The 20,052-nt window shown below is 45.6% G+C and overlaps 1 protein-coding gene across 2 annotated transcripts in view; it reads left to right on the top strand.

Moving 5' to 3' along the window:
• LOC109888952 (inositol polyphosphate-5-phosphatase A-like) overlaps positions 1–20,052 on the top strand; it is a 261,099-nt gene that overhangs the window by 156,523 nt on the left and 84,524 nt on the right. For both annotated transcript variants that reach the window (XM_031823382.1, XM_031823381.1), the window contains exons 7-8: positions 6,622–6,674; positions 7,563–7,682. In XM_031823382.1, the coding sequence (XP_031679242.1) occupies positions 6,622–6,674; positions 7,563–7,682 (173 nt within the window). The remainder of the gene's footprint in view (positions 1–6,621; positions 6,675–7,562; positions 7,683–20,052) is intronic.

Here is a 20,052-nt window from a genome sequence, read left to right as displayed (position 1 = left end):
TTAATGTTGTGTGTTTGTTTTGACCCCTACTCATACCGCTGTCACACACACACCCTTGCTGTCTCATGTAGACCTCTCATGTCCACAATGGGGGTGAACAGGATCCTACTGTGACCCCAAATCCCCTGGGTTGAGTCTGCTGAAATGACAACCCCTCCCTCCATGTATGCAAAACACACTGCCTTCATACTCCACAGACTGTGAGTTATGGCTTGAAGTGGAGGAGAAAGGAGGGAGGGACATTAATTGAAAAGCAGAATAAGAAGGAACTGGTCAAAATAGCGGGCACATTTTCTTTTGAAAGGTCGATGTGATGGATTTGGTGACCTGTCATTTCTTGTTGTTCCGTCAATCCTTTCGACCCGCCCGAGTATTTATCAATATATTTGTTGGTGCAGTAATACAATGCTTCCAAAAAGCATCGTAAGGATTTCTCCTTGGCCTATATAAATAAACTGTACGACCAAGACGTCAATCTCCCCTTTCCAATGATTGTGCACGGAAGTGGAAAAAAAAAAAAAACGGGCCATAGATCATTGTCCATACAAGTTTGTACTTCTTGGTTGCTACCACACGTCTGCTCATAAAAGCAGTGGTTGTGGACTACACTCACACCCTTTAAGTACCCTCTGCTTTAAACTCTGATATCATGATTATGCGGCAGCCATACATGTCCAGTTTTCAATGCAAGTCAATATCCCTTTAAATGGGAAAGTGGTATTGGTCTCTACCCATGGTCCAGAGACCGTCCAGCTAGATCTGTCCTATAGGCTACCTGCCCCATTCCCCAGCCCCTGTATGTCCTCCCCTCAGTCCCCACTGTCTCTATAAAGGGCTTGTCCTTCCCTTAAACCTCTACACAACACTGGATTTTGGACATTTTAATCAGCAGCACTTTCCCTCCCATCCCACACACACTCAGTCTGGTCCAGTTCCTACGAAGCTCACCCCAGTCAGACCCCCCCTCTCTTATTTGATGAGGATGATGGAATAAAGTTAATGGTGGGGGGGGTGGGGGTGGGGGGTTCTGCATGAGGCCAAATCAGTCAGGGTTTGTGTGTGTTACTTATTTCTCACAGTGCATATCTGTTACGGGGACTTGTGTAACCCTGTCCTGCACTCCCTTATGGGTCTGCCCCACCGCACACTGTTATTTATAGGGGGATGGTCTGTCAGCCGAGATATAAGAAAGGTCAACAAAAACAAAAAACGGAATGTGTTGTGGTGGGGGACCGGGGAGTGGGATTGGTGTTCCGCAATCCTGTACCACCCTGACACGCGTGACATTTGATAGTGGAAGTGAGAACCTCCGATGGACACAAGTGGGGAGTTTATGGTGTCTCTTCATCGAATAGCGAATCCATTTTACAGCCCCATAGCTCGCTCCCCACTACTCCCCTCTCAGTCCCCTATCTGTATTGGCTGGGAAGCCTGGCTGTCATGGCTGACCCACTCTGTATAGCCGTTCATCACTGTCACAGCCTGGGCACCCATCGCTGGCCACGGAAGGTCAGCCTGTGTCACCCTCAGCCTCACAACCTTTTACTGCCTCACTCCACCACCCGCCCCCATGGTGACCCCTCACTGGCCAGGCCAGACCTGACCCCTCCCAGACGTTGGGGGGGGGGGGGGGGGGGGGGCTGGACATATCACCTGGGCCTACGCTACTCTGTCAGATGAAGTGTAGATGTTGTCTCTGTCTGTCTCACTCACTGATGATGCTGTGGTACCAGCCTGAGTGGCAGCTTTTCAGCTGTCCTACCTAGAGCAGGGTTTTGGAAAACCTGGCCTAGAGCAATTAGGAAATGTACATTTTTATCTCTCAGGCCAGGGTTTTTTCCCCACTTGACCCTGTAACACATTCTGTAGGCATTAAGGTGAGGTCGACGTTTCACTCTCGCGTTTGATTGGGTGCGTGACAGTTGGTTGTCACTCCCAGTCTGAATTTCCCAGTCCCCTTGTGAATGACAGCTCTGTGTGTTGATGAATGGAAGGGAATGTGTGCGTGTCACATTAACCAAACGATAAGACAAGGGTCAATCAGTCATAGGAGGAGGAAATGGGGCAATCTGAGGTTGCACGTCAGGGACGTGATGGATTTTTGTGTTGTGATGTGTAGTTAATGACTCTTTAAATTAAATTTAGATGACACATATTTTGCGCTGCGTTAAGAGAGCAGGTTTGGACAGCACCCTCTTCTCTCCTCCTCACTCCCCTCCCCATCATCCTCTTCATCATTTCCCTTCTCTCTTTATTCATGTTCTTACAATGTTGTTACATACTGTATATTACGTCATATATATATATATATATATATAAATCTCTCTCAGGAAGTCCGGTAAAATGAAGATTAAATGAGATATGATGCCAACAAATTTCTACTTAAATGTAAATGTGGTTATTGAATGAATTTCCTTAACATCTGTGTTTTGTTGAATTTGTTGAAGTATTTTGTTGAATTTTCTGATTCATTTATAATGACTACGTCATGTAAGGTATTCATTCTATTATTTGTCTTTTTAAATGATCACAAAATATTTATTGAGTGCATTATGTTCATGAAAAACTATTTTGGTTTACCTTAAACCAGGCCGTCTACCGCAACTGACCCGAAGCACATTCCTCTCAGGCTCTCTCTCTCTCTCTCTCACACACTCACTCACTCACTCATACTCTCTCGATCTCACTCACGATCTCACTCACACTCTCTCTCTCACTCTCTCTCTCTCTCTCTCTCTCTCTCACACTCTCTCACTCACTCACTCACTCATTCTCTCTCGATCTCACTCACTCACTCATTCTCTCTCGATCTCACTCACGATCTCACTCACTCATTCTCTCTCGATCTCACTCACAATCTCACTCACTCACATACGCACACACTCACACACTCAAAGTCATAATGTCGGACAGTGTGGTATAATTGGGCCCATACATTCTGCCAGGCGGTATAGATTAATTCAAGTATGCTAATGTAATTCAATTTGATACAGTTCATCTTGTACTAATGCAGATTGAAGGATGTGAGACGCAATCAAATTGCTTTCAGGCCTACACATTTGCATCTAAGTTTTTTAATAAAATTAGTCAATTTGTAATTATGTGACCTGAGCCATAATTAGTTTATTCATCGCCATGGTTAACTCCCCATTAGGACGCTTCGATAGCTCCTGGGTTATTTATTTATTTATTTATGCATTTAAAATTAGGACGGTTGCGGCATCAATTTGTCTCTCATTTAATAATGAGCTTCATGGTAAATCATGTGCTGTGTGAGAGCTGGGACTGGGTAATTCACTCAGTTGCACTAATGGGGTGAGGCTATAGGAGGTTGACCCGGTGGCTATTGGTCAGGCCTCAGATCATTTTGGAGGTGATACTGTTTTTTCCCGTTGTCATGCAGTGTCATTGGACAAATGTAAATACAGGGGAAATGGATCATACTGGAACAAAACAAACTCTTAGAGGGTTGTCTTTGCCTTGTTATAGCACTCGTATGAATGGGATGACTGTGTATGCCATTTGAGATTGTGTTTTTAAATGAATTGAATATATAAAACATACAATATACCAGCAGTGAAGCCGCTCAACAACTACATTACGGTAGTCATCTAACAGACTCCCATCCAGAGTGACTCACAGAAGCAACCAGGGTCAACGCCCTGCTCAAGGGCACGTAAACAGATCTCCCACCAGGTCAAAAAACGGGCACCCGAACCAGCGATCTATCAGCCACCAGCCCTCCATGATCCCCCCCGAGCTGTCCCTCAACCATCCCAGACCCCCCTCCCAGACCCCCCCCCCCCAAAAAAAATCATCAAGGACAACAAAAATCATACCAGCAAGGCCAACTGAATATGTTTGACTGCATGTATGGCACTATTTACATGTGTGTGTCCATGTATATGGGCATTTGAATGTGTGTGTGTGTGTGCAAACACCTGTAAGGCATCAGCCTCAGGCAAACTGGAATTGGCTGTAACAACACTGCCCCTCAGTGTCCTTCAAACTTCAGTTTGTTTTGTATAATTTTGACTTATTTTTGACTTTTATCTTTGACCATCATTCTATCCCCCGCCCAGCAGCTCTACTCCCACTTGTCTCCAATTCCACATCCCAACCCTCAGCCCATCCCACCTATCTCTGCTGGCCACCCTCTTCCGATTTCTATGCACCATATCTTTCAACTGTAATATCCTATGTTTCACGGAATCGTTGCTGAATGACGACATGGATATTCAGCTGGCGGGATATATGCTAGATAGAACAGAACATTCCGGTGAGATGGGGGGCGTTCAGCGTTCAACACCATAGTGCCCTCAAAGCTCATCACTAAGCTAAGGATCCTGGGACTAAACACCTCCCTCTGCAACTGGATCCTGGACTTCCTGACGGACCACCCCCAGGTGGTGAGGGTTAGGTAGCAACACATCTGCCACGCTGATCCTCAACACTGGAACTCCCCAGGGGTGCGTGCTGAGTGTCCCCCTGTATTCCCTGTTCACTCACGACTGCAGCCATAGGCTGTCTCGTCGTTGTCGGTGATCAGGCCTACCACTGTTGTGTCGTCTGCAAACTTAATTATGGTGTTGGAATCGTGCCTGGCCATTTAGTCATGGGCTGTAGTCAATGAATAGCATTCTCACATAAGTAGGGAGGAGGTCAGAGACCTGGCCGGATGGTGCCAGAATAACAACCTATCCCTCAACGTAACCAAGACTAAGGAGATGATTGTGGACTACAGGAATAGGAGGACCGAGCACGCCCTCATTCTCATCGACGGGGCTGTAGTGGAGCAGGTTGAGAGCTTCAAGTTCCTTGGTGTCCACATCAACAACAAACTAGAATGGTCCAATTACACCAAGACAGTCGTGAAGAGGGCACGACAAAGCCTATTCCCCCTCAGGAAACGAAAAAGATTTGGCATGGGTCCTGAGATCCATGCCAATCACACATTGTGATCATCCTGACTGGTTGCATCACAGCCTGGTCTGGCAATTGCTCGGCCTCTGACCGCAAGGCACTACAGAGGGTAGTGCGTACGGCCCAGTACATCACTGGGGCTAAGCTGCCTGCCATCCAGGACCTCTACACCAGGCGTCAGAGGAAGGCCCTAAAAATTGTCAAAGACCCCAGCCACCCCAGTCATAGACTGTTTTCTCTACTACCGCATGGCAAGCGGTACCGGAGTGCCAAGTCTAGGACAAAAAGGCTTCTCAACAGTTTTTACCTCCAAGCCATAAGATTCCTGAACAGGTAATCAAATAGCTACCGAGACTATTTGCATTGTGTATCCCCCCCCAACCCCTCTTTTTACGCTGCTGCTACTCTTTGTTTATCATATATGCATAGTCATTTTAACTATACATTCATGTACATACTACCTCAATTGGGCCGACCAACCAGTGCTCCCACATATTGGCTAACCGGGCTATCTGCATTGTGTCCCACCACCCGCCAACCCCTCTTTTACGCTACTGCTACTCTCTGTTCATCATATATGCATAGTCACTTTAACCATATCTACATGTACATACTACCTCAATTAGCCTAACCGGTGTCTGTATGTAGCCTCGCTACTTTTATAGCCTCGCTACTGTATATAGCCTGTCTTTTTACTGTTGTTTTATTTCTTTACCTACCTATTTTTCACAAAATACCTTTTTTTCACTTGGTTGGAGCTTTTAAGTAATAATTTCACTGTAAAGTGAACACCTGTTGTATTCGGCGCACGTGACAAATAAACTTTGATTTGATTTGAGCTATGCTGATTAAGTTTAACATTCAATTTCAATCTATCTAATGGGATAGAATCCACAGATGGGAAAGTTGATGATAAATACTTTTACCAATATCCAACATTTTGTTGGTGTCAAGAATTCTATATAATAATTTTAGCTGAAAAGCATGAAGTCTTGAATCTTGCGTCATTTAAGATATCAACTTAGCCCTGTAACATGGAATCACTGTATCAAAAATCTCTTCCTAACTGTTTTGTAATCTGTATGGCACAGCTGTCAACATCCTGGTCCTCAAATGAAACTTGTATACTTTCCTATTTCTGCTATTTTTATTCCTCCGCCAGTTTTGATCTTTGATATTGGGCAGACAGACCAGTTCCCTACCTCCTCCCGCTGCCACCTGCCTCCTCCATTTTTGGGGTAATGCTGTGATCATTTGGTTGTAATCTTAGATTGAGCAGACCTTCCCATGCAATTCCAATACAACTCCATGAAAGGCAACTCTACATTTCCAATGTTCAATACAATTTAAAAACAAAATACCCTTTTCAAACAACTTTCCCATAAATACAGGTATTTTATCAATCAGCACATTTGAGTTCAGCCAAAGCATTTGTTCTATTTTTTTCAGGGGATGAAATTGAAATTGTAGCCAGCTCTGCATTGCTTGTTTAAAAAAAAGAGAGATACTTTGAAAAAAGTATCAATTTCAGTTAATCGAAAATGAGACATGACAATCGGCAAAAAGGCCATTTTTAAACAATGGATGAGCTTTTCTTAGTAATCTACTTGAGAACCATTTGGGGTGCACTGCAGTAAGGTCCAATTCCATGCGATCCATGCTCACATTCAGTCGGCATGATGTCTCCCTCTGTTACAGTGCAAGTGGTCCAGAAAAGGCTTCATCAGGACGAGATGGGCTCTGGCTGACTGGTGAGTTTCTAAGACATCTCATTACACCTCAAACTACATATACGATCAAACAGAATTTCTCAGCTTTTCATTGAGGTGCATTTTAGGGTCACATCCAGCTGTGACTACCCATGAAGTCTAGCAGTATCACCTGCAGTACCTGTCACTTTGGCTTTACCCCACTATCCATAGGCTATATCCCAGGGGGCTTTGCAGGTCCCGGTCCAGTCTTCATAGAGATGCAAGGTAGAGTCAGTCTTCCCTAGAGAGAGAGAGAGGCTTTACTTCTCTCCCCATCCCGGGATTAGATTAGGCGTAATCTCGTTAGCCAAGCAGTTGCATATGACAGATGACAGAAAACATTACATGCAATTGAACCTGTGTGAGATGAATACAAACGTTTTGAGAGGGAGGGATGGAGGAGGGAGGGGGTTGTAATCGAATAGAAGGATGACATGAGAACAAAAAGGGCTGAAACGGTAACACTCTAATAGAGACAGGCATGACGCGGGACAGGGACCTGAAGGGAGAGACCGAGAGAGGGACGGGGATGAGAGAGCGAGAGGGAGATTGACAGGGATGGGAGCGAGGGACACGGATGAGAGGGACATTTTACCTATATATTTAGAAGTTTGTCAGCAGGAGAAGCGTCTTGAGGTGAGACATCCACTCTCATTTACAGAGATCGATATATAGTCAATAGTGGATCAATGAGACATGCTTAGCAGCATTAGCACCACTAGGAGTAAAGTGGACATGTCACTCAGCCTGTAGGGCAACCAGGCAAATTAAACGAACTGCTCCATTCACAGAACCAAATGTATAGCACTGGTCCACAGACCACGGGGTCAATCATGTGATTCATGTGTCTCAAACTCAAATATCCTGGTCTTTCGGTCTCTCCCACAGTGCCTTTGACCTGGTCAACATCCACCTGTTCCACGATGCCTCCAACATACTGGCCCGGGAGAAGAGCCCCTCTGTCTACTCCGGGATGAGACAGAAGGCCCTTGGCTTTGTTTTAGACAGGTGACTGGCACTCTCCTCTCACCCATTCGCTCATCGCTCATCTCACCATTATCTCCAACCACCCTCTCAGCACCCTCTTCCTCTCTCCTTTACCAATCTCACCATCTCTCCTCTCACCATCCTCTCCGTTCTTCTTTTCCACTCGACCCTGAGCAACACACTCGCCTCTCTGCCGGGGCAGAGAATCCTTCACCCAAGACCCCACTAAGCAAACAGTGGGAGCCGTTCCAGCTAACATGCTAATGTGATTTATGTGATCTCCATTTACGGTGGAGCCGGATGATGGAGTGTGTTAAAGCAGCCCCTGCTCACTACCTGGTCATGCTAACACTGAGTAGAAGCTATGTAAGCAGCCCTGCATTATGTGACCCCCACCAATGAAATCAAATCTGAATGCACAGCATCTTTCACCTCCTTCCACTTTGAATCACTGCGTACATATGGCCGGCATATATTATGAAGGGTTTTGACACCTCGTGAATTACGAGCTGTGTTTTATGCATTTCAAAGCTCATATTTACCCTCTCCTTGATTCTTTCATTTGATGAAAGAATGTTCTGCGTTTAATGGACAGGGAAGTGGGGGTGTTTGAGGAATATGACAGCTTTTGCAATTTTTATGAAGCCATAATTTCCATGGATTTATCGGTGTAATGCAGTTTCAAAAGGACCTTTCTTGTTGCTTACGTTGAGGGTTTTGACCATATTTTCTCAGCTTTGGTCATGCTCTTGAAGTTGATTTTTTTTTAAAGTCGTCTCGTAAATACGGCTAAATGTCACATTTTCTGCTGGAGGTTGAATAGCGCTGGGCTGGTGAGTGGCAGTTTCCACGCTCCCCTCTTTTAAATCCCCTTGTGCTCAGAAGGTATCCTTTGCTGGTAATTCCTGGGACATATCATTAAAAGGTGACAATGGCAGGGTATTTTTTTCCTTTTTCCGGGAGGTGGGAGGGGTAACCTAGGGGGATGGGTTGTGGGATGGGTGGGAGGTGTAGGCCTATGTTCCGGCTAGGCTGGCATCTCATGCAGGGGGTGAAGGAGAGGGGGGGTGGGGGCATCGCGCCTCAACCACTCACTTTGGGGAAACACTCGGGCGCAGATCCGGACTGCCAGAGAGAGTGAAAGAAGCTGGCTGGGGCGGGGGGAGGCATACAAAAGGCTCTGGGCTCTGTTAGGGGCAGTGAATAATGTGCTGCTCCTTTCACAGGGGCTGCTAACCTTTTGGCAGCCACCAGTGAACTCCATTCTCCTCCGCCGATCGGGGAAGACAATGTGCCCAGGCCCGGCTTTGAATGAAGTGCTACCACCAACAGTGTTCCCATTCAGAGGCCGGTTGGGAACCATCTTTTTGGCCATTGTCCTAACTCTGACTCCTACCCCAGAAAGAGAGAAGGGAAAGGGTGAATATCTATAGCCAAGGCCCCTTCTCTTTCCCTCCCTCCCTCTCTCTGAGCTCTAATCTCTCATTGTGGGGAGGGGGAGTGGACAACACCAGCTGAGATCCAGAGGGGCTGCTGGTGCAGGAGCCTGGTCAGTGATCTAGCCCTAAGGAGCAAGCTTCATGGCTGGGCCCAACCTTTGCCCCTTCCCTTATCTCGGGCCCAGGCTAATATTGCAGCTTACGGCCCATTGAAAACACATCTGATAAGCCCTTTCCTCTGTGGCCCTTTTAACTGCTAAACAGTGTTTATCTCCAAAGCCCTTCAAGGCCTCCAGGGAACAATGATAAGAAGGAACAGCATTTAGCCAGCCAAACCTCTCCATTGAGTCACATCAAAAAGGCACTCCTCTGGTCTCCGGCTGATGTGGGGCCAGCAACTTCATGAGAGCCTGTTTGAAATGTAAACCCTCCATGCTTGTTTTTATTCCTCAACACCATCCCCTTTGAAGACTGAAATATGAGCATCAAATGGCACCTAACATTATTTACTCTGTTTATTCATATGCGTATTGCTAGACAACCATTTGGAGGTCTTGCCATAGATTTTCAAGTAGATTTAAGTCAAAACTGGAACTTTGCCACCCAGGAACATTCATTGTTTTCTTGGTAAGCAAGTCCAGTGTCGATTTGGCCTTGTGTTTTAGGTTATTGTCCTGCTGAAAGGAGAATTCATCTCCCAGAGTCTGGTGGAAAGCAGACTGGACCAGGTTTTCCTCTAGGATTTTGCCTGTGCTTAGCTCCATTACGTTTATTTTTTATCCTGAAAACCTCCACAGTTCTTAATGATTACAAGGATAGCCATAACATGATGTAGCCACCACAATGCTTGAAAATATGGAGAGTGGTACTCAGTAATGTGTTGTATTAGATTTGCCCCAAGAATAACACTTAGTATTCAGGACAAGAAGTGAATTACTTTGCCACATTTTTTGCAGTATTACTTTAGTGCCTTGTTGCAAACAGGTCAGTATTATGGAGTAACTACAATATTGTTGATCCATCCTCAGTTTTCTCAGCCATTAAACTTCACCATTGGCCTCATGGTGCAGTCCCTGAGCAGTTTCTTTCCTCTCCAGCAACTGAGTTAGGAAGGACACCTGTATCTTTGTAGTGACTGGATGGCGAATCAATACACCCAAAGTGTAATTAACAACTTCACCATGCTCAAAGGGATATTTAATGTCTGCTTTTTTAATTGTTACCCATCTACCAATAGGTTCTCTTTGAATAATGGCCCCGGAGGGGATTGCAGCCGTTTTATGGGTACCTAACCGACTGCTACTTTGTTTGTTTTTTCGCATTGTTTGTATCTCAATATGTACATAATGTTGCTGCCACCAGTGATTACTCACCTCGAACTGGACAAATAATTTTTCTTTAATGAGTTCGACAAGAAGGATATACTGCTTTGTCAAGACAAGGCCCAAATCCCCGTCATCAGTGTGAAGAAAAGACTGAGAAAAAGGAGGAGGGCGGGGTGCCTTGTAAGAATTGGCTGATTATTGGCCAACGTGCAATCATGGAAAACAAACTGGATGATCTACAATTAAGACTTTCCTACCAACGGGACATTAAAAAAGATAATATCTTATGTCAACATTCATAAAGCCGCGGGGCCAGACGGATTACTGAAACGTGTACTCAAAGCATGTGCGGACCAACTGACAAGTGTCTTCACTGACATTTTCAACCTCTCCATGACTGAGTCTGTACTACCTACAAGTTTCAAACATACCACCATAGTCCCTGTGCCCAAGAAAGTGAAGGTGACATGCCTAAATGATTACCACCCCGTAGCACTCACGTTGGTACCCACGAAGTGCTTTGAAAGTCTGATCATGGCTCACATCAACACCATAATTTTGGAAACCCTAGACCAACTCCAATTCACATACCGCACCAACAGATTCACAGATGACACAATCTCAATCGCACTCAACACTGCCCTTTCCCACCTGGACGAAAGGAACACCTATATGAGAATGCTGTTCATTGACTACAGCTCAGCATTCAACACCGTAGTGCCCACAAAGCTCATCACTAAGCTAAGGACCCTGGGACTAGACACATCCCTCTGCAACTGGAGATTGGACTTCCTGATGGGTCGCCGCCAGGTGGTAAGGGTAGGCAACAACACATCTGCTACGCTGATCCTCAACACTGGGGTCCCTCAGGGATGCGTGCTTAGTCCCCTCCTGTAATTCCTGTTCCCTCACGCCTGTGTGGCCAAGCACAACTCCAACATTAAGTTGACTCACTTACACCAGCTCTGTCAGGAGGAATGGGCCAGAAGCTTGTGAAAGGCTACCTGAAACATTTGACCCAAGTTCAACAATTTAAAGGCAACGCTACCAAATACTAAATGAGTGTATGTGAACTTCTGACCCACTGGGAATGTGATGAAATAAATAAATGCTGAAATAAATCATTCTCTCTACTATTATTCTGGCATTTCACGTTCTTAAAATAAAGTGGTGATCCTAACTGCCCTAAGACAGGGAATTTTTTACTAGCATTAATTGTCAGGAATTGTGAAAACTGAGTTTGAATGTATTTGGCTAAGGTGTATGTAAACTTCCGACTTCAACTGTGCATTGACCCCCCCCCACCCCATTTGTTTTTACACTGCTGATACTCACTATTTATTATCTATGCATTGTAACTTTACAAATTACCTCTACTAACCTGTACCTCTGCACATTGACTTGGTACCTGTATCTTCTGTTATTGTTGTAAGTTTCTTGTTACTTAAAAAAAAAAATCACAGTAGTGTATGTAGTAATTATTATCTTAACTCTATTTCTTGAACTGCATTGTAGTTTTGATTCTAAGCGAAGCATTGGAATACCTCACTGGCCTCACTTGTGGTTGAATCTGTTTGAAATTCACTGCTCGTCTGAGGGACAGATACAGTTATTGTATGTGTGGGGTACAGAGATGAGGCAGTCATTCAAAAATCATGTTAAGCACTATTATTGCAACCTATTTTGTGAATTGTTAAGTACATTTTTGCTCCTGAACTTATTTAGGCTTGCCATAACAAAGGGGTGCGATACTTATTGACTCAAGACATTTCTGATTTTCATTTTTTTTTTTTTTGTAAATATACATTTGAAATGAAACATAATTCCACTTTCACATTAGGTTGTGTTGTGTGTAGGCCATTGACAAAACAATCCAAATGTAATCATTTTTATATTCTGGCTGTAACAACAAAATGTGGAAAAAGTCAAGGGGTGTGAATACTTTCTGAAGGCATTGTAACAATGATTCCTCATGAGACCCTTTACAGCCCCTTTTTCCTATAAGGAAGTATTGATATATGGGTCATTCCATCAAGTGTAACTTGGTCCAAAAAACCTTTTGATTTCACAAAATGTGTACATTCTGTCATAATGAGCACATGTTCAACTTCATAAATTTAAGTTTTCCAATCTTAAGAGGTAAAACAAAATAGACTGTCTATTAAGTGACAAATAAAGTAACCTAACGTTTGACGATTAATAGTCTTAAATTGGCCATGAATCCCCTCGTGACCGGGAGAATGGAAGCTTTTTGTATGCAACAGGGTGTGGCAATTGAATGCAAGCTTCACAACAAAAAAAAAATTGTTGAACCATTTCTAGCCTGTCTATCTGTGTAAGAGGGCTGACGTGTTATTCTTGACACACTCATTTCCTCCACAAAACACCAGAAATGTACCAAAACGAGTAGAACCAGCTCACTTGCTTTTACACTATTTGAACCATTAGATGTTTAATATACTTTATACAGTGCGTTTGGAAAGTGTTCAGACACCTTTACCTTGGTCAGGAAGGTGACTAGAACCCAATGGTCACTCTGACAGAGCTCGAGAGTTCCTCTGTGGAGATGGTTTTCCTTCTGGAAGGTTGGTATAGAGATGGGACAATCAGGCCTTTATGGTAGAGTGGCCAGATGGAAGCCACTCTTCAGTAAAAGGCACATGACAGACCGCTTGGAGTTTGCCAAAAGGCGTCTAAAGGACTATGACCATAAGAAACGAGATTCTCTGATCTGATGAAACCAAGATTGAACTTGTTGGCCTTCATACACCGAGGCCTGCACTCTGGAGCGAGATCGATTTGGAGGTGGAGGGTCCATCATGGACTGGGGCAGTGTGTCACAGCATCATCGGACTGAGCTTGTTGTCATTGCAGGCTATCTCAATGCTGTGTGTTACAGAGCAGACATCCTCCTCCCTCATGCGGTACCCTTCCTGCAGGCTCATTCTGACATGACCCATCAGCATGACAATGCCACCAGCCATACTTCTCGTTATATGTGTGATGTCCTGCAAGACAGGAATGTCAGTGTTCTGCCTTGGCCAGCGAAGAGCCCGGATCTCAATCCCATTGAGCACGTCTGGGACCTGTTGGATCAGAGGGTGAGGGCTAGGGCCATTCCCGCCAGAAATGTCTGGGAACTTCCAGGTGCCTTGGTAGAAGAGTGGGGTAACATCTCACATCAAGAACTGGCAAATCTGGTGTAGTCCATGAGGAGGAGATGCACTGCAGTACTTAATGCAGCTGGTGGCCACACGAGATACTGACTGTTACTTTTGATAAGTACCTATCAACAGTCTATTGGCAGTGAGATTCATGCTTTAGATTCTGTGTGTTGTAAAATGCCAACTTGTTCCGCCAAGGACTAGTGATGTAAGGAGGACACTGGGATGATGTGCTAATTCAGAAGTCAGGGCCCTAGCCAAGAGGATGGGAAGCAGCCTGCCAAGAGCCATGTGAAAAGATAGCCATGAGATAAAATCAACACCATTCTTTTCTTTCCCCCAAAAATCGTGTTGTGTTCCTTTTTTATTCTTCCCCTTTCAGAGTGGCTGTCCCAGTTCAGGAGAGAACACTTTTACATTACAACTGTGAAATCCTGGCATGAAGACCCCCTTTGTTCCCCGCCATTATTTTCACACAAATATAGTCCATTGTCACACAGCTGAAGTTAATTTGATCAACATTGGAGACATTGAACTGTTTTGTTTGCTGAAAAGGCTGGTTTCATGCTCATTTTCAGGCCATTGAAAAGCAATGATTGGCAGAAAAATAATGTTGCCGTTAACAATTCAGGGCAATTAGTTTCCCAGGGGGAAGCAGTGGGCCGAACTGGCCACCATACAGCAATTCATTGTCATTTTATGGACGGTCATCAGTCAACTGTCAGAGCATCTCAAAGAGCCCTCCAATCTAAATGTTTCCCTTTAGGCTTTTCCCAGAACAACGGGCTGAAAGAGGAGGGAAAGAAGAGCCTGTTTCCAGGCAATAGACATGTTCAGCTGGAAGGAGGACTGAATAATTGCAGGGAGATCCTCCATAAAAGCCGGATTAATTTATTAGACAGGGTTGTGTGTGTGTGTGTGTGTGTGTGTGTGTGTGTGTGTGTGTGTGTGTGTGTGTGTGTGTGTGTGTGTGTGTGTGTGTGTGTGTGTGTGTGTGTGTGTGTGTGTGTGTGCGCATGTCAGACAAAATGTATGAATGAGTGTTTAAGTGGAGGTGTGGTGAATTAATTTGTGTTTATTTACTTTTTAGAGCATCTGATTGACTCAGCGTTTATGCTTATGACTTAATTGGCTGTGCATGCAAGCACCTGCTGTGACCTGTGTGTTTGTGTGGCACAGAGAATACTGAGGATGCTGCTTCATGTCATTCAGTAGAGACTGAGAGGGGAGCATGTGCTCGCCTTTGGGTTGTGTTTAGGGGCTAGTGGATCTGCTAGGGCCCATATATAGCCCTTCATGGGGGGTACTAGGGTGAGAGGGGTGTCAGTGTGTGACTCTGTGAACTGCCTCCTCACCCTGGGAGGGCTGGGGCAGCAGGGGTTAATCCCCAGTCAGTCTCCACCTCTCTCTCCCAGTATAGGACTAGTTCATAAGCAAGTAGCTACTATTAGCTCTGCAGCGATGGGAATTAAAGTACCTTCAACAATTAAGTACTGTGTATTGGCTACAGCCATTTACCTAGTTATGTTCCTGCAGAATAGAGATCGGCAGAAACAAGGTGCTATTATTGGTTCACAGGCTGTAAGATTTTTGGACTGAGTGGCTCCCATAGTGTATCTGGCAGGTGTGAACCACTGCTGAGGAGAGATTGAACAGGCTTGTATCTCCACCCATACCAGTCTGCAGAACTCCACCAGATCCAGTGGCCCACAACCTTCCTTCGTGTTTTTTTTTGGGGTCCCTATTAGAAATTCTTGGGGTTTGACGTTGTTGGGTTGGCTTATCCTTTAACCTCTGTGTGACCGCGACACCCTACCAACACCGCCCTTCTGGCCTGACTCAACTGGGAGAGTTGGGTAGGGTGGGTGAAGTGGTTCATGGGGGCTTGTAGGGAGCGACCGCCCCTGGGAGTCACAGGTCACATCATGGGTCCTCCCCTGTCCCATTGAGCCAGATGTCAAAAAGCACATTCTTCACAATGTTAACATTCTCCCAAATTCTCAAAATCACACTTACAATGGATGACTCTGCATTTGGCTTTTGCATTGTACCGTTGAGTTTTGTTGAGTTGAATTTGACTTGCCAAGTCATGGTAAGTCATCTTGTCAATCTCGTATTGACATCGACCCCCAGTTGAAGAGTGTAATCCTAACAGCCTGTCTATTACAACTCAGATGAACTGTCTGTCGATCACTCTCAAGAATATTTTTTGGGGTGTGTGTAGAGTTATATTACCATGTAAGAGAGAATAACTAAACCGTGTGTGTGAGAGAGAGAGGAATGTGCTCCAGGTGCTTTGTGCAGCTGCGGTAGGGGGCCTGGGAGCAGAGTTAAGGACCATGTTATAAATTAGCGGCTGACCCTGTCTTTGTGTGGCCCTACGAAGGCCTGACTGATAGCCCCCCCCCCCTCCCTCAGTGAGAACGGTCCCTGTGAAGAGCCTTTATCAGGGGTGTCACCGTGCGATGAATTGGCTGGGGGGAAGCATGTTTATAGACTGTGTAAAGAAGTGCGTCTTTGTGTGGGAATGTCGCTGACACTCTTACAGTTTGCTTGAATGAACTGTGATGACGCGGCTAATGGGGCCCCCGCTGAGGGTCCTGCCGGGGGCCACCGGGACCCCCCACCACAGCTCCATTCACGCCCAGTCCGCTGTGGCTAATGTGTCGATTCTTCGGGCCGCCACAAAGGCCAAGCAAAAGTCAACTTTCACACCAGCGGGTCACCACAAGTGCTTTAGGAAACTATCGTGTAAACAGTGTTACCTTCTGACCTGCCGCTGATACCTTAGCTCTGCAGACAAAACGTCCAAGGCTCTGGCATTAGACATGGCTATTAGAGGGATGAAGCTGTGGGCTGGCTCAGCACAGCACTGGGCCCTGGGGAAACACACTGGGGAGAGAGGCAATGTCTTAGTCGTCTCTATCTGTTTTCTCTCTCTTTCCTTTCTCCTCTCTCTCGCCACACTGATTTTCTTCTCCATTTTATCCCCCCCGTCCCATCCTCTCTTCATGCTCATTCTCCTCTCTCGCCACTCTCTTTACTCCCTCTTTTGCGATCTTTCTCTCGCTCTCTCTTTCTCTCTCCTATGTACACGTGCTCCATAAGCTTTTTGGAATTAGCGAAAACATTTTTTTAAATAATCATAATAAATGTATTTTATATAGCGTTCTTCATTACAAACAAGAATCTCAAAGTCACTTTGAAAAGAAAAACTGTCGGGATCTGGCAGTTCATGTTTATTGGTCTTCCACAGCTTCAGATGTCTAACCAGTTCGAAAAGTCAGTCAGTAGCAGTAGATTAAATGTAAGTAGATTAAATGTATTTGTCCTCAAAAACGACTTTATGTTGAGTGCCTTTGATGGACTGCACGTGCGCAGTTCGGCGCGAGACGACCGTTAGACCCGATGACGTGGTTCTATGCATGAGCTCAGCTAGCCAACATTGCCTACAAGCGTGATCGGGATTTCTAGATATCTTCATACTGTACTGTCTTTACAATAACTAGGGCTGTGACGGGAATTGAATAACCGTGCAACTGACGGTTATGGATGTAGACCGTCATGAAAATGAAATAAGTCAAACCCTTTTGAATAGGCCTGCATTATTTTATTTTTTTACCACTTCAGTTCCATGCAAATAAACTTTACCTAATAGTGAGTGTTTATTTGCTAACTTAGTCCGTCTATTAAACTTTCTTAATTTACTCCTTTTACAATTTAAATTGTATAAGTCACATGCACTGAATACAGCAGGTATTCACCTTACAGTGAAATGCTTACTTACAAGCCCCAAACCAACAATACAGTTAAAAAAAAATACTGATAAGAATAAGATATATAAAATAACAAGTAATTAAAGAGCAGCAGTAAAATAACAATAGCAAGACTATATACAGGGGGGGTACCGATACAGAGTCAATGTGTGTGGGCACCGGTTAGTTGAGGTAGTATGTACATGTAGGTAGAGTTATTAAAGTGACTGCATAGATGACAAGAGAGAGTAGCAGCGGTGTAAAGAGGTGGTGGGGTTGGAAGGGACTGCAAATAGTCTGGGTAGCCATTTGACTAGATGTTCAGGAGTCTTATGGCTTGGGGGTAGAAGCTGTTTAGAAGCCTCTTGGACCTAGAATTGGTGCGGTAGCAGAGAGAACAGTCTGTGGCTGGAGTCTTTGACAATTTTTAGGGCCTTCCTCTGACACCGCCTGGTATAGAGGTCCTGGATGGCAGGAAGCTTGGGCCATTTGCACTACCCTGTGTAGTGCCTCTTGCGATCGGAAGCCGAGTCAGGGTGCTCTCGATGGTGCAGCTGTAGAACCTTTTGAGGATCTGAGGACCCATGCCAAATCTTTTCAGTCTCCTGAGGGTGAATAGGTTTTGTCGTGCCCTCTTCACAACTGTCTTGGTGTGCTTGGACCATGTTAGTTTGTAGGTGATGTTGACACCAAGGAACTTGAAGCTCTCAACCTGCTCCACTGCAGCCCCGTCAATGAGAATGGGGGGCGTGCTCGGTCCCCTTTTTCCTGTAGTCCACAATCATCTCCTTTGTCTTGATGTCCTGGCACCACACGCCCGGGTCTCTGACCTCCTCCCTCTTGTCGTTGTCGGTCATCAGACCTACCACTGTTGTGTCATCGGAACATGTAATGATGGAGTTGGAGTCGTGCCTGGCCATGCAGTCATAGTGAACCGGGAGTACAGGAGGGGACTGAGCATGCACCCCTGAGCGGCCCTTGTGTTGAGGGTCAGCATGGCGGATGTGTTGTTACCTACCCTTACCACCTGGGGGCGGACCATCAGGAAGTCCAGGTTCCAGTTGCAGAGGGTGGTGTTTAGTCCCAGGGTCCTTAGTTTAGTGATGAGCTTTGAGGGCGCTATGGTGTTGAACGCTGATCTGTAGTCAATGAATAGCATTCTCACATAGGTGTTCCTTTTGTCCAGGTGGGAAAGGGCAGTGTGGAGTGCAATAGAGATTGCATCGTCTGTGGATCTGTTTGGGTGGTATGCAAATTGGAGTGGGTCTAGGGTTTCTGGGATAATGGTGTTGGTGTGAGCCGTGACCAGCCTTTCAATGCACTTCATGGCTACAGACGTGAGTGCTACAGGGTCGGTAGTCATTTAGGCAGGTTACCTTAGTGTTCGTGGGTTCAGGGACTATGGTGGTCTGCTTGAAACATGTTGGTATTACAGACTCCGTCAGGAACAGGTTGAAAATGTCAGTGAAGACACTTGCCAGTTGGTCCGCGCATGCTCAGAGTACATGTCCTGGTAATCCGTCTGGCCTTGTGAATGTTGATCTGTTTGAAGGTCTTGCTCAAGGCCATGGAGAGCGTGATCACACAGTCGTGTGTATGTTTCAGTGTTACTTGCCTCGAAGCAAACATAAGTAATTTAGCTCATTTGGTAGGTTTGTGTCACTGGGCAGCTTGCGGATGTGCTTCCCTTTGTAGTCTGTAATAGTTTGCAAGCCCTGCCACATCTGACGTGCATCGGAGCCGGTGTAGTACGATTCAATCTTAGTCCTGTATTGACGCTTTGCCTGTTTGATGGTTCATCGGAGGGCATAGCGAGATATCTTATAAGCTTCCGGGCTCCTTGAAAGTGGCAGTGTGGATGTTGCCTGCCATCCATGGCTTCTGGTTGGGGTATGTACGTACAGTCACTGTGGGAACGATGTCATCGATGCCAGTGACTGCCATCGGAAGAATCCCGGAACGTATTGCAGTCTGTGCTAGCAAACAGTCCTGTAGCTTAGCATCTGCTTCATCTGACCACCTTTTTTATTGACCGAGTCACTGGTGCTTCCTACTTTAGTTTTTTTTCAGGTGGACTGGGGACAGCAAGGAGTCATGCCAGGTAGTCCTGAGGCATGGTCCTTCGAGAGAGAGAAAGAAAGAGAATTAGAGAGAGCATACTTAAATTCACACAGGACACCGGATAAGACAGGAGAAGTACTCCAGATATAACAAACTGACCCTAGCCCCCCGACACATAAAATACTGCAGCATAAATACTGGAGGCTGAGACAGGAGGGGTTAGGAGGCACTGTGGCCCCATCCGATGATACCCCCGAACAGGGCCAAACAGGAAGGATATAACCACACCCACTTTGCCAAAGCACAGCCCCCACACCACTAGAGGGATATCTTCAACCACCAACTTAGCATCCTGAGACAAGGCCGAGTATAGCCCAAAAAAGATCTCCGCCACGGCACAACCCAAGGGGGGCGCCAAACCAGACAGGAAGATCACATCAGTGACTCAACCCACTCAAATGACGCACCCCTCCTGGGGACTGCATGAAAGAGCACCAGTAAGACAGTGACTCAGCTCCTGTAATAGGGTTAGAGGCAGAGAATCCCAGTGGAAAGAGGGGAACCGGCCAGGCAGAGACAGCAAGGGCGGTTCGTTGCTCCAGAGCCGTTCCGTTCACCTTCACACTCCTGGGCCAGACTACATATGA

The sequence above is a fragment of the Oncorhynchus kisutch genome, linkage group LG4 (genome assembly GCF_002021735.2).
Source record: "Oncorhynchus kisutch isolate 150728-3 linkage group LG4, Okis_V2, whole genome shotgun sequence".
Lineage (NCBI taxonomy): Eukaryota > Metazoa > Chordata > Actinopteri > Salmoniformes > Salmonidae > Oncorhynchus > Oncorhynchus kisutch.
This window is presented reverse-complemented; position numbering and strand designations above follow the sequence as displayed.